At 39.4% G+C, this 12,994-nt stretch overlaps 1 protein-coding gene across 1 annotated transcript in view; it reads left to right on the forward strand.

The window, feature by feature from the left end:
• LOC104163433 (disco-interacting protein 2 homolog C) overlaps window positions 1-12,994 on the forward strand; it is a gene marked incomplete at its 3' end in the record, with an annotated part of 135,094 nt that overhangs the window by 53,256 nt on the left and 68,844 nt on the right. Inside the window, exons 10-13 of the mRNA XM_009702442.1 lie at window positions 8,792-8,915; window positions 9,539-9,648; window positions 11,006-11,108; window positions 11,461-11,525. Of these exons, the coding sequence (XP_009700744.1) occupies window positions 8,792-8,915; window positions 9,539-9,648; window positions 11,006-11,108; window positions 11,461-11,525 (402 nt within the window). The remainder of the gene's footprint in view (window positions 1-8,791; window positions 8,916-9,538; window positions 9,649-11,005; window positions 11,109-11,460; window positions 11,526-12,994) is intronic.

Here is a 12,994-nt window from a genome sequence, read left to right on the forward strand (position 1 = left end):
GAGGAGACAAGAGGTGCCCCAGCTTAACTGGCTAAGACTGGAGGAGAGGTGCAGGTGAGCTAGAAAGGCCATGCAAGGAGAGAGGACCTCAACTAGGTTACCTGCTTTGAGGAACAGAGTTATGCTATTACTGAGAGGTGGACATAGCTATAGAATGAAGATAATGATTTTAGTAGAAATAGAGCAGATTTGTGTCGGGCTATCACCATGCTTTCACATGTGAGTGCAGTACCTTAAGATAGTTGGAGGCAGTTGCATAATGTGGTGCATTATTTCAGTATAAACCAGAGATTTTAAATGAATCAACAAAAAAAGTGAGCAGACTATGTACATTTTGAGATCATGCAGTGTGCTCACATGGGTAAGTCTGCTTTCATTCTACAACAAAAAAGAAGCAAAATGACTTTGAGGGATAAACAAATCTAATATGTCTTACCCCATTACTATTTTCTGAGGTTTAATGACATTTTAAAGTACATGGATAGGTGGAAATTTGTCTTATTTTGGAACATCTGATACCACATCCATCCAGTAAACTATAAAATCCAGCTGTCCAAGTAAACACTCTATGTCAAATTAATAACTTACCCTAATTTGGCTGAACCTTTTGGGTGTGTTTTGTTTTTTAAAATATGTGTGTACATACGGATATATAAATATACACTTAGGCATGCATATATATTTATATTTATATAAAGAAATGTCTACAGACTTAGACTGTTCAGCTATGGCCAAGATAATTCCATAATGTTTAAAGATCAAATTAATGAAACAATAACAGACATGTCAGTGGTACGGTTAAAAAAGCAATATGATCTATAAATAAAACTAGACAATCTCACAGCATATACTATTGCAAATATTTTTGCGTTTGTTTATATGGAATAGGAACTGGAGTGGAAACAATGAGATGAAAATCGTGTTCTGAGTAGTCCCAGAAGGAATACCTCTGCCTGGTCAAATGGCAGCGGATTGCTTCTGGCATCCGTGGGAAGATGTCATTTGTGTCATCACACAATGGCCTAGACTGTTCTTTTATGCTTTCCCATTATTTGTTCTCTTTTCTACATGCTTCAGTACATTCTGGCAGTGGACATTTGGTTTGCTTTTTGGTAGACAGAGATGTGAACTACCAAATAGACCAACAATTATATTATAACCTAATACAGATTTACAGAATAATAATCTGATACAGGATGAGCTATTTCAGGAAGTTATATTATAAGAAAATTTTTAATATTAAAATTTTGCATTAGCAGCTTTAATACTGTTCTACATTTTCATAAAGAAGAGTTTTTCACAGCTTTGTGCAAATTTTTTGTGCCTGGCAGTTTAAAATTGGGCAGTAGTGTTTGCAGCTAGATAACCTTTTGGCTTACATACTACTCTGCAGACATCTATATCCATATGGAAGTAAAGGTTTTTGCTTTACCAGCCCATAGATTTTGTGTGCAGTCCCTTTTCTTTGTAGCATGACAGTTATTTTTTTTAAGATTTTGGCAGGGTTTTTTTCCAGTTCATTTTTAGGTGAGGGTTCATCTCTCCATGCTTTTCCTTCTGTACCCCACCTTTGTGTTGACAGAATACCTAGAATTAGTTATACTTCCCACAAGGACTTCAAGACACCTGTCTGACATGGCATCTGGGATGGATTACCTGAATACCAGCCACCATGCAGCATTTTCCAGTTTAGTTTTATTCCCAGAATGCTTCCTGGTGTTCAGCAAAGACCTGGAAACTGGCATTCATGTCAGCATAGTTTTGGCTCTTTAGAACCTGGAAATTAGGTCTAAAATTAAAAAGTGAAATCCCAGGCTTTTTTTTAAGTGCATCAAAACTAACTCTTTATTCTAGAAGCAGCAGTCAGAGGTTCCACACCATGTTTTATTTCTTCTTCTTCCCCTGCATTAATACCACTGAAATGCCTATATCATGAACACTCCCCAAAATTTTTACAACTAATCCTCATGCCTTGGATTATGGGCTATGTTCTTTCAGAATATTGTCCTTCTCTTAAAATGTTTTATGTTTCCCAAACATTAGCAAATAGTATGTTCTATACAATGTCTCTTCCTTCAGAGCTGCCACTTTTATTAATCTTGTCTGAAGCTGGAGTATTCCAAATTGTTTCATTGTATGTGTGATATGATGTGAATTGCAGACTATACATCATAGAATATGCCATCAAAGTAGATGATACGGGATTTTTGACGTGTCAAGTTACAGTTCAAATAGCAATTTATTATTTCCCTTATGAAAAGATTTAAAAATATGTTTTTGATTTATTTTTCTTCAGATTTTTTAGGTTAATGTTTATTTCCATTTGATGGGCGCCATGAAAATTATTATTATTCTGCTCTGATACAGTCAGGGGAGCTAATCAGTTTTAATCTTAAAATAACATTTTTGTCCTCCAAGCACATTCATAGTTATGCTCAATCACATGCTGTGAACATATGAACAAAGCGATCCCTCACAGATCTTTATGGCCTCCTTATCATAGGCGGTGAGTATTTGTAGCGGGATATGACATGAAAGCATGTAAAAATCTGTTTCTCAGTCAAAACACTATTTCCTAGCCTGTTAGATTTAATGCTATGTGTGCTTCCAGCAGGCATTTCTGTGCTTTTCCAGAGGCTGACTTTGACAGTGTGTCTGGAAGAATGTGCCTGTGTATTGTCATAGGAAATCTGGAGATACCCACTCCAGGACACTTGGATTTTTTAAAGGATGCTTCATACAGGGTAAAAACTGTTTCAGGAGCTCTTTTTATTAAATCCTGAGAAGTTAGTTTATTAAAGCTTTAACAGTAGCCGGAGAGATATATCTTTTTAAAGACAGTGAAATTGTCCTAGTCTTGTCTTCCATTTGAAGGCAGAAATGTCTTCCAAAGGAAATACACCTTGACGCCTTTCCTCGTGTTTCTGGGCCTGAGATAAAACGAGCTTTTTTGCCCTCAACTTTAGTCATCATTGGGCTGTAGCGTGCCAGGAACACTGGAGCTCTATATGCTTTTGAACATCTTTTGACAATACATCTCTTTCTCCACTGGATTTAAAATAGGCATAAAAGATTACATATATTCTTTTTGGTGACATAGTCTTCCAGTCCCTCCAAAAAACACAAGTTCCCTCAACCCCACACGAGCCCCTGGTGCACACTCCTGTAAACCCTGTACCCATCCTTCCCCCTTCATACACTTCGGCAGCTGGGCACTGAGCAGAGGTCTTTGCTCAGTTGACCACAGTGAATCTCAGATCCTTTAAAGTCTACGTTTTCTTTTTATGTTTTCGAGTTTAGGAAATGGCAGTTTCCTAGAGAACATACCACATTTCATGCAGTGTCCCCTGCCAAAAATAACCATTGTCTCGCTTTCATTAAGACTTTTGGACATTAAGACTGCTCATAGTTGCAGATTTCACATGCAAATTACAGCCAGATACCAAAGCTCTGTCTGAGGAGAATGCCGATTTCTTCATCTTAAAGCTGGTTATGAAGATTGCATCTGCTTTGTGTTTAATTTTTATTAAGGTCTTTGATATTTGTGTTTTAAAAACAGAGGGTTTCCTTGATGCTTTTTCACTTTTGTATCAGAACTGGTGATGCTTGGCCTTTACGTCTGATGGTTGCCCTATTGGTTCTTTACCAGTAATTTTTTATTAGCGTAAGGGCAAATGGAGCTCAAATAAACATCGTAACAGAAAACAAGATTAGTTCAGTCTGCGATGCTTCGCCATATAATTCTCATTTTGAAAGCAGTCTGGGATTTGCAGGTGGACAGGAGTAACCTTTATCAGGCCAGCCTTTGCTCAGATTGTCTCTTCCTTCCTTCCTTATTAGATAAGGACATGCACTCTCACTCACGGAGAAAGGATCATAATTGTTTTCCTTCACACAGATACTCTCACAAAGCATTATAGAAATGACATTAACAGCATGCTGAAATGCAACCACACATGGGATTTTTTATCCTGACAATGATTTATCACTCTCTGCAGCAGGAAGAAGAGAATTTGCCTCCAGGTACTGTTGAAAACCTTTAGGGAACCTTTAATAAAAGTCTTTAGAGAACCTTGAATGGCTACCTACAGCAGAGAGGATTTCCAACTTGCTTCATCTGAAAGATTGATCTCTCTAGGTGTGTGCAGACATAGTCTAAAGCTATGTAGACCTCATTTTTCGTACCTCAGCAAGTGCTGTGCCTTCAAGAAATGTAAAATGATAGTTCCAAAGTCAGCAATTGGTCTCAAACCTCGTGCTACAATACCTCAGCTCTGTCTTTTGCCTTCCACCTGCATTACACGTCATTTCAAACTGAATTGTGAAGGGTTTGACAATAAGCATTGCTGGCAAGTCTCTCCCTGTCTGCAGTTGGGACTGCGTTGGTTGAGTTGTTTCACCTGGTCTCCACTGGCTCCCTGAGTTTTTTTCTACCCCCACAAAATTCAGCAAAATAAAGTGTTTATGGCAAGTGGGGGGTTGCCAAAGTAGCAGGTTAGCATAAATTAGCAAAATAGCAAATAACACTGCTGACAACAGTGTGCCCTGAAAATCTTTTCCCTTTATGGGCTGGAGAGATTTTATTTAAAGGGGGGAGGAAGGGAGGATATTATTTTTTTTTTTGGTAGCAGATAATTTTTTTTTCTACTTATAAAGCAGTTTTCAGCATTGCAGACATTCATTTTACATTACTCAAAAGGGACACCAATAGCTTGTCTCTGAAATCTGAAATAATCAAAAATCTGAAATAATCAATGTCTTCAAAGTCAGTAGTCTTTTTCCTGGCCCACATGGAAGCTTTGACTGCTTCACACAAATAACTGCATTTTCAACTCAAACTTCATTTTTCAAACTTCTGAGTTTTACCCAAGGTCCTCACTGCTCTGGGCCTGTCATGCTGAGGTATGAGGAACAGTAAAAACTATCATGTTTACGTGCTTGAGTGTGTAGGTAAGGTTACGGTGTGGTTTTGGGATGTATAAGGCTCTCAGCTTGAGATGGTTTCAGATATTCCACCTCCTGGTTGTCAGTCCAGTAGCTCAACACCACTTGAGTAGTTAGAAACAATTGCTTCTGTGGGGCAGCAGGTATCACAGGGGCACCTACATGCAACCAGGTATGTCGACTCCTTCTTCATGTGTCTGTTCTCTGCAGTACTTTTGGCTTCTAAGTCAGGGTGAAGCCACCAGAAGCAGGCAGGAGGTGGTGATAACTAGTTGGGACTGCAAGACTGAGACTGAAAGTGGGAATGATGGACACAGACTAGCAGACTGCCAGAAAGCTTCATTGTGTTTGTACTGTAAGATCCTCAGCTGGAGCTTCAGTAGTCACTGAGAACAGTGTCTATCGCAGTACCTCTACTTTAGCATCTTGATTGGCTTTTTTCTTGCAAGGCAGGATTTAGTGTGGACACAAGTGCATGGCATAGGATTTGAAGGTCAGTAAAACAACTGGATGTTGTCCACACATGGTGAAATTCTTCCAATCTCCTGTGATGGTGTTGTGTCACATAATTGTTTAGCCACATTGTCCTTTCAAATGAATGAATTAACTGTACAGAAAAGAACAGGATGAAGATTTTAATGCTATTTGAGATGGGGTTGTCCTGATGTAAAACTGTCTGTTATTAGAAACTGTGACATGTGACTAGATTGTGTTAAGTAATCTATACATGATTCTCTCTGCTTGTGTGTGAACTGCTACAAATGAATGAATAATATTTATGTGGACATGCTCTAAACTGGTTGGTGTGGCATTATAGTAGAACCATAGTAATTCTTTCTTGTGTCATCTAAAAACCTCAAACTATTAATACAAGTTTCCTTTTCCTGTTATTTTGTTTTGACATGAGAAGAGCTTGACAGATCGTTTCTTAACTGATGCATCCCCCAGGGCCCTGATACGCTGGTGCTCTAAGGTCCACACTTCCTACTGGTTTACATATGTTAGATTTCATAATTGGAGTTTATTAGGTTAGTTTCTGCTTATAAAGTCCTGCATTAAATGGAATTTGATTGCTTGAGAATCAGCGTTTTCTTGGTACAGTGGTGAAACAGTTTGCTAGCAGTCTTTTATAGGGCATACAGTTACAACCACATTTTAATTTTAATTTAAAATTGAGAGTGATGCAATTGCTGTATTCAATTATGAAATTTATATGCAATGCTTTTTTCTAATTGGTAGTTAGAAATTCATTAATATACATACATTGGTAACTATTTTTTAGATTGAATTTAGTGGGAAATTTTGGGTAATCTGATATTTTAAGAAACGGGGGACCTCCCTTTATATATGATAGAGTGGCAGGTCTCAGAGGCTATGTCTTGCCCAAGGAGTGCTGTTCTTCATGGAGCACTCCAGCCCTCATCTTCCTGCCATTCCTTCAGAGGGACCTCCGGGGAGAGCTGTCTCGCCTGCACTGTTCAGGCGCCCACTTTTCCTTCCGTTGAGTAGGCTCCCAAGAGTTGAAATGCTAGGTCTCATCCTAATGTGAAACCAGGATCCGATCTGGCTAAGCGCTTGTCCCAGGGGTTTGACAACATAGATATGGACCAGCTAACCAGCTAAGAGTCAGTGAGGACAGTAATGCTTGACAAAGCCCTTTTTGTCCTGGAAGGCCCCCTGGTGTAGGTATGGTGGGGTCAACCACATGCTGTTACTGTTCACGGATACACCAACATTATTGTCTGTTGTTCAAAGGTTACTGTCCTTGTCTGCTTTTTTATTGGAAAAGATGACAGACAAGCTTAATTTTAAAAAGCCTTTCCGAAAAGTACCTGGTCAATTTTTCCTGTTTTTATATGCATTCTGATTATAGTAAGCAAAAGCAAATGCAGTCATTCTGGATGGAAGGAGTTACATAGTATAGTTTTGACAGATCAGTTTATTGTCCCACATTGTTTGCTCAGCTATTGAAGTTCTGATAATTGGTGCCATATACATGTTTTGAGGTGGTATGGAAAACAAGTAAGCTTTTGTTTTTTCTCTGATGTCATTGCTTCCCATTTTAGATGGCTTTATTTGACTACATAGAAATTGCATTAAAAACGAGTCAGATAGGCTTCGGAGTTTTCTTTCCGTCATACAGTTTTACTTTGCATAAATCAATAGATTAAGGCAACTGTTCTTTATTTCTGGTTACTTCCATGCTGAAGTGTGCTTTATGGTTGATTTGAAAGATATTTTAATTTGATCTTTTAAGACTCTCTAGGCTATTTTTCTGTAGAATCACTCTGTAAAGAAAGAGTTAACACTTCTGTGTGCATTTACATCTAGGATTTTGCTTTGTTGAAGAGCCTAGTGGATAGATGTAAAGTTCATGAAAGAATCATGACAAGACACTATACATAAAGCAGACATAATGCTGTAGAAGCACAGCATCTCTTAAAGAACAGCTATGACCTAGACTTGAAAATCATTACATGACTTTTTAGCCTCACTGCCTATATCCCCTGGATGAAAGTAAAATGTAATGCACTTTCTCTAATGGGCACTTGACTATCTGTAGTGCTCCTGAAATGTGTCTGTAACTACTCAATGAAATGGTTATTGACAGATCAGGTTAGATCAGCATAAATAGTGATACTGTCACCACTGTATGACCATCATAACATCTTAAAGGTTGAAAGCTTTCTGCAGGTGGAAGCATCGATAACCCATATTATTTCCTAAAACTGTCACAGAATCACCGAATGGTTGACATTGGCAGAGACCTCTGAAGGTCATCTGGTCCAGCTCCCCTGCTCAAGCAGGGCCACCTAGAGCAGGTTGCCCAGGACTGTGTCCAGGTGCCTTTTGTTTATCTCCAAGGATGGAGACTCCACAACCTCTCTGGGCAACCTGTGCCAGTCACCCTCACAGTAAAAAAGTGTTTCCGGGTGTTCAGAGGGAACCGTCTCTGTTTCCATCTGTGCCCATTGCCTCTGGTCCTGTCACTGGGCAGCACTAGAAAGAGCCTGGCTCTGTCGTCTCTACACCTTCCCTTTGGGTGTTTGTACACATTGATGAGATCCCCTAAGCCTTCTCTTCTCGAGACTGAGCAGTCCCAGCTCTCTCAGTCTTTCCTCATAGCAGAGATGCTTCAGTCCTTTAATTATCATAGTGGCCCTTTGCTGGACTCTCTCCAGTAGCTCCATGTCTTGTATTTGGAAGCCAAAACTGGACCCAGCACTTGAGATGTACCTCAGTAGTGCTGAGTAGAGGGGAAGGATCACCTCCCTCAACCTGCTGGCAGTGCTTTGCCTAACCACAGCCCAGGATACCATTTGCCTTCTTTGTGCAAGGACACATTGCTGGCTCACATTTGGCTTGGTGCCCACCAGGACCCACAGGTCCTTTACTGGAAAGCTGCTTTCCAGCCAGTCAGCCCCCAGCCCGTGCTGGTACAGGGGGTTGTTCCTCCCCAGGTGTAGGACTGTGCATTTGCCTTTGTTGAACTTTTGAGATTCCTGTCAGCCCATTTCTCCTGAGGTCCCTCTGGATGACAGAACCCTCTGGTGTGTCAGCCGCTCCTCCCAACCACCTCCTGGCTGTCATTTCTGAAGAGATGTGGGAGCAGGCACCGTCTGATGGTTTCAGTTCTCTTTGTGATTTATGTTGTTACAGACAAGAGGATATCTAGGTTCTGGAATTCCTTTGTCAGTGTACAAATGAGTTTTGCTAATCAGCTAAGTTGCTTAAAGGAAAGAGACTGTTTTCCTCTCAAGATAATGTGCCAAAGGACAATAATGTTTTCAGCCTGTAATCACTTCTAATCAATTCTGTATATTTCTTTTATTTTGTCCTCCCTTAGGATGCAGGAAGTCAGCAAATAGGCTTTTTGCTTGGAAGCTGTGGAGTTACTGTGGCCTTGACTAGCGACGCATGCCATAAAGGACTGCCTAAGAGCCCCACAGGGGAGATACCACAGTTTAAAGGTAAGCTAACCCTTGCTTATCGTGGATATCACAGGTCATTTACTACAATAACAGTCACTGCACTTCTTTAGTTGTAGTGAGTGAGGATCAGGCCCGTGATGAAACACTTGCCACAGGAGCAGCCGTGGCTGCTGGGTCGGGATTGACTGGGCTGTGTGTCACTGGCTGGTAGAGATCACTGCTCATGCCTCATTGCGGCTGAGCAGTACGAGTGCTCCTGATCTGGTTCTCAGCTGGACTGCTGGGATCGTCTGTGGCCACAAGCGAAATTAAACCAACAGTTAGGACTGTAGTAGATGAGAAGCATTTGTTCGACTCAGTCCTATAGCTAAGTGGTAGGGACAGTAACCTCCGACAGGAGAGTGGTAATAAACTATTTGGGTCAATAACAGCTTAAACTGCCCAGCCATTTCTTCAAAGATTGTCTGAGAAGGCCACGATAGCCATGTTAAGAAAGCAGTTCTGGAAAACCTTCTGTCCCATGCTACCCTGAGGTTTAAAAGAAGCAATGTTTAGGTGATGGTGAAACAGGCATTTGGGAAAAAAAACTCTGTCAGAGAATAGTTTTGTCTTGTCTTACCCAGCAGAAACTTGACAAAAGCTGACTTTTCTTTATACCTCAGGCTGGCCAAAGCTGCTGTGGTTTGTCACAGAGTCTAAACACCTCTCGAAGCCACCTCGTGACTGGTTCCCACACATCAAGGATGCAAACAATGACACAGCTTACATTGAGGTGAGTTAATGAAGATGCATCTTCTCCTCAAATCATTGCATATGGCACTTCTGGATTAGATAGACATCATTATTCATTCAGTAGTCACAGAAGCAACGGACATCCTGGTTTAGCCTGTTAATAAGTGATATTTTCTAATAAATTATGCTGGATATTGATTTCAGAAAAGTTAATGAAATGTTAAATTGCATTTTGAGGTTTTCTAATGTCAGTGTTTTTATGTCATCTATGTGGCTGTCACAATATTATATTAAACTTGCCTTGACCAATCTTGGTCTCATTCACAGTGTGGACTTGCCCACTAGCCTTGAGATGGATAGATGGCAAGTTTGACAGTGAAGCTTCGTTCTCATCTCACAACCTTTAGACCCTTTGAAAGAGAAGGAACTTCTTCTTCAAATGCTTGCCTGTCACTTAGTGCTTTGTGAGTCACACTCCCCACAAAAGACCAGCATCAGGAAGGGAAAATTGGCAATGCCGTTAAGTTTAATTTTTTCTCTTAGTTTTTTTCCATTCTTTTTTCTCACTTCTGCATAGACTCAAATGCCTCGAATTCAGTGATATTAGCATTGAATTTAAATGATTATTCAAAGGAAATAAGTTCAAGTGAATGGAGCAAAGGTATTTCCTGTCTTCACGCAGTCAGAATGCTGGACTAGAGAAGCAGACATGCCTTCATTCTCAATCTTGCTGATTATCTTCATCATGGAGAAAGATAAATGTTTAATTTACTTTAATTGCCACTGATAGTTTTCAGACTCTTGCATAAAGTTGCAAAAATTACTGCAATCATCAGCAATAATCTCCCACCTCTTTTTTATGCTGCTTTCTCATGACTCTTCCATATTCTTCTGATTAGAGAGTTTCTGTCTTTCAGACTCTATATGTATAGATTATTATAACAGCACCCAGCAAGGATTCTGCAGTCAACTCTTATCCTATGCCTTGTAAGACACAGAAGGGAGAATCTCAGGTTTATTGGTTGGCCTATAAAATCTAACATGAGCACTGGGCAGACTGAACTAGGTTATTCTCTGCTAAATCCAGCCAGTCCTTTAGTTATTAACGTGATTAGAATTGTTAGAATTATTTTTCCATAATGCCTATATTCAAACAGTAGATGGATTTCTGATATCAAGCCTGGGAAGCTTCAGTCAGAAAGAGAAAACCTATTGGAAAAAAGTGTCTTTTAACAAAAAATTGCCTCCTGAACTCCTTAGTACTGCTGCCTTCTTAAAATAGAGTCATTAGATGTGTCCATCATTCACTTACATAGGAAACGCTTTAAACGTTGCTATTAAATAATGGAAATAAGGCAACTATTGCACATTGACTTTCCCTGCTTCTTTCTTTTTAGTACAAAACATGTAAAGATGGAAGCGTGCTTGGGGTGACTGTGACAAGGATTGCACTGCTGACACACTGTCAAGCTCTGACCCAGGCATGTGGTTACACAGAAGGTATGAAGTACACTTCCCTTGCTTCATGCTTAAAATCAAGTGTGAAATCTAATTTGTTTCTCATCAGGCTTCTGTCTTACGTTTTACGTAGATCTGTGTCAAAGGCTTCTAGATTTAAAAACCTGATTTTTTTCCCCTTGCTTTTAGAAAATACGTACACATTTAAAATAGCTTTGTGAGAGATACAAATAATATCCTAGCCAATACAAATCCTGCACTGGAGACTTACTATGAAAGTTAAGCTTTGAGGTCATCAGTCATGTTATATTGAAGCTTTCTTCCTTTGAGTGGGTTTGCCTTGGGTCAATGCCATGTTCTAAAAAATGAACGCTGTTTTGTTTTTGTTGGACAGCTGAAACAATTGTGAATGTATTAGATTTCAAGAAGGATGTTGGTTTATGGCATGGGATTCTTACAGTAAGTATGTTTTTTCATTTTGTGTGAGTATTTGAAAATAAACTAACCTTGTATGCTTATTGCTGTCACAAACTGGGATGTCCTGCAGTTTCTTCTAATATAAATTATTCTGCCTTGAAAGCAAAAAATGTGTGACTTAAACGCATGATCTTCTGATAGTGCACTTATGCGTAACCAGCACAGTAAAGATGCCAATGTATTTTTATGCAGCATATCAAGTACTCTGGCCCTATTCTTGCTATGTTATTCTGATCTTACTGTTGCATGGTTTTGAGATCAAGACTTTCTAGCAGAAACAAATTAAATTAGTGCTTGCCTCTGTAAGAATATGATCCAATGGCATAGCTGTATTGCCACTGACTAGCTTCTCTATCAACACTCCCACCAACAGATGGCTTTGCTAACATTAAAGCATTTCTGATGCTTTAAATTGCATAAATTGCCTGCTTGCTGTTTGAATGTCTTCCTCAATTGACATGGGAGGCAATTGACATATTTTTAAAGATTTCTTCTAAAGGTGCTGCTGCAGTCAGTGACTGACAAAATACTTACTATTCACTGGTCATTTTAAGAACAGATATCAAGTTTTGAAGGATCACTGTTTGGGGGTCCCAGGATGTACATACTATGATTCCCAGGGATCCGATATGCTTTTCCCATGCAGTGTTATACTGGTCTTAATATCAAAGGGCAGTACTAACACTTTTGAAGCAGAAACAATTAGGCTTAACACCCATAAGTACCTCATGTTAAAAAACCATCTTTATCACTGAAGTTGAAAGCAAGCATCTAATAGAGCTTTTCTATGTCTTCCTTTGCTGTTAATCTTGGTATGAACTTCATTTTTTTATGACTTGCCTGTGAGTGCTTTTGCTGTACCTGCACTTGTGCCAGACTGAAAGGAGAGCTATCTTTTGCAGTTCTACAGGTGTTTAGATGACTAATCCACTGGGACACTTAACTTTTCATAAGCCTAGGTTTTTCAAAACAAATACTGTATTTAACCTGAGCTGCTATGAGCAGAGATGTGTTGCCCTCAAAAGATGTTTCTGAACAGTAACAGAAGTAAAGCAGCAACTCATTTACAGGCTGTTCGTTTAGTAGCAACACTGAGAAATCACTAAAGCAACTGACTGCCTCAGACTGGGAGATTGGTTTTGGATCTGTCATCGGTTTCACTCAGCTGCTTTTTCTAAACTTCCTGCAACTTTTCATGACCTTGTTGAAAATACTGGAATTAACCCATCTGGAAAAGGACTAAAAACTCCTTCCTTTAATTTCTGTTAAAATAAATTGATCTCTGCTCAATATGTGACTCCAGTTTCTTTTCTATTGTCTTTTAAATAATTTTTGCCTCGCTACCATTAGTAGTTTTTCAGTCTTCGTGCAGATGGGTTTCTTTAGACAGATATGTTGCTGTTACTTGTCCTTTTGAGTAAAGAGTCTTCATATATACTGAAGTTCAGCAG

The sequence above is a fragment of the Cariama cristata genome, unplaced genomic scaffold (genome assembly GCF_000690535.1).
Source record: "Cariama cristata isolate BGI_N322 unplaced genomic scaffold, ASM69053v1 scaffold10666, whole genome shotgun sequence".
Taxonomy (NCBI): domain Eukaryota; kingdom Metazoa; phylum Chordata; class Aves; order Cariamiformes; family Cariamidae; genus Cariama; species Cariama cristata.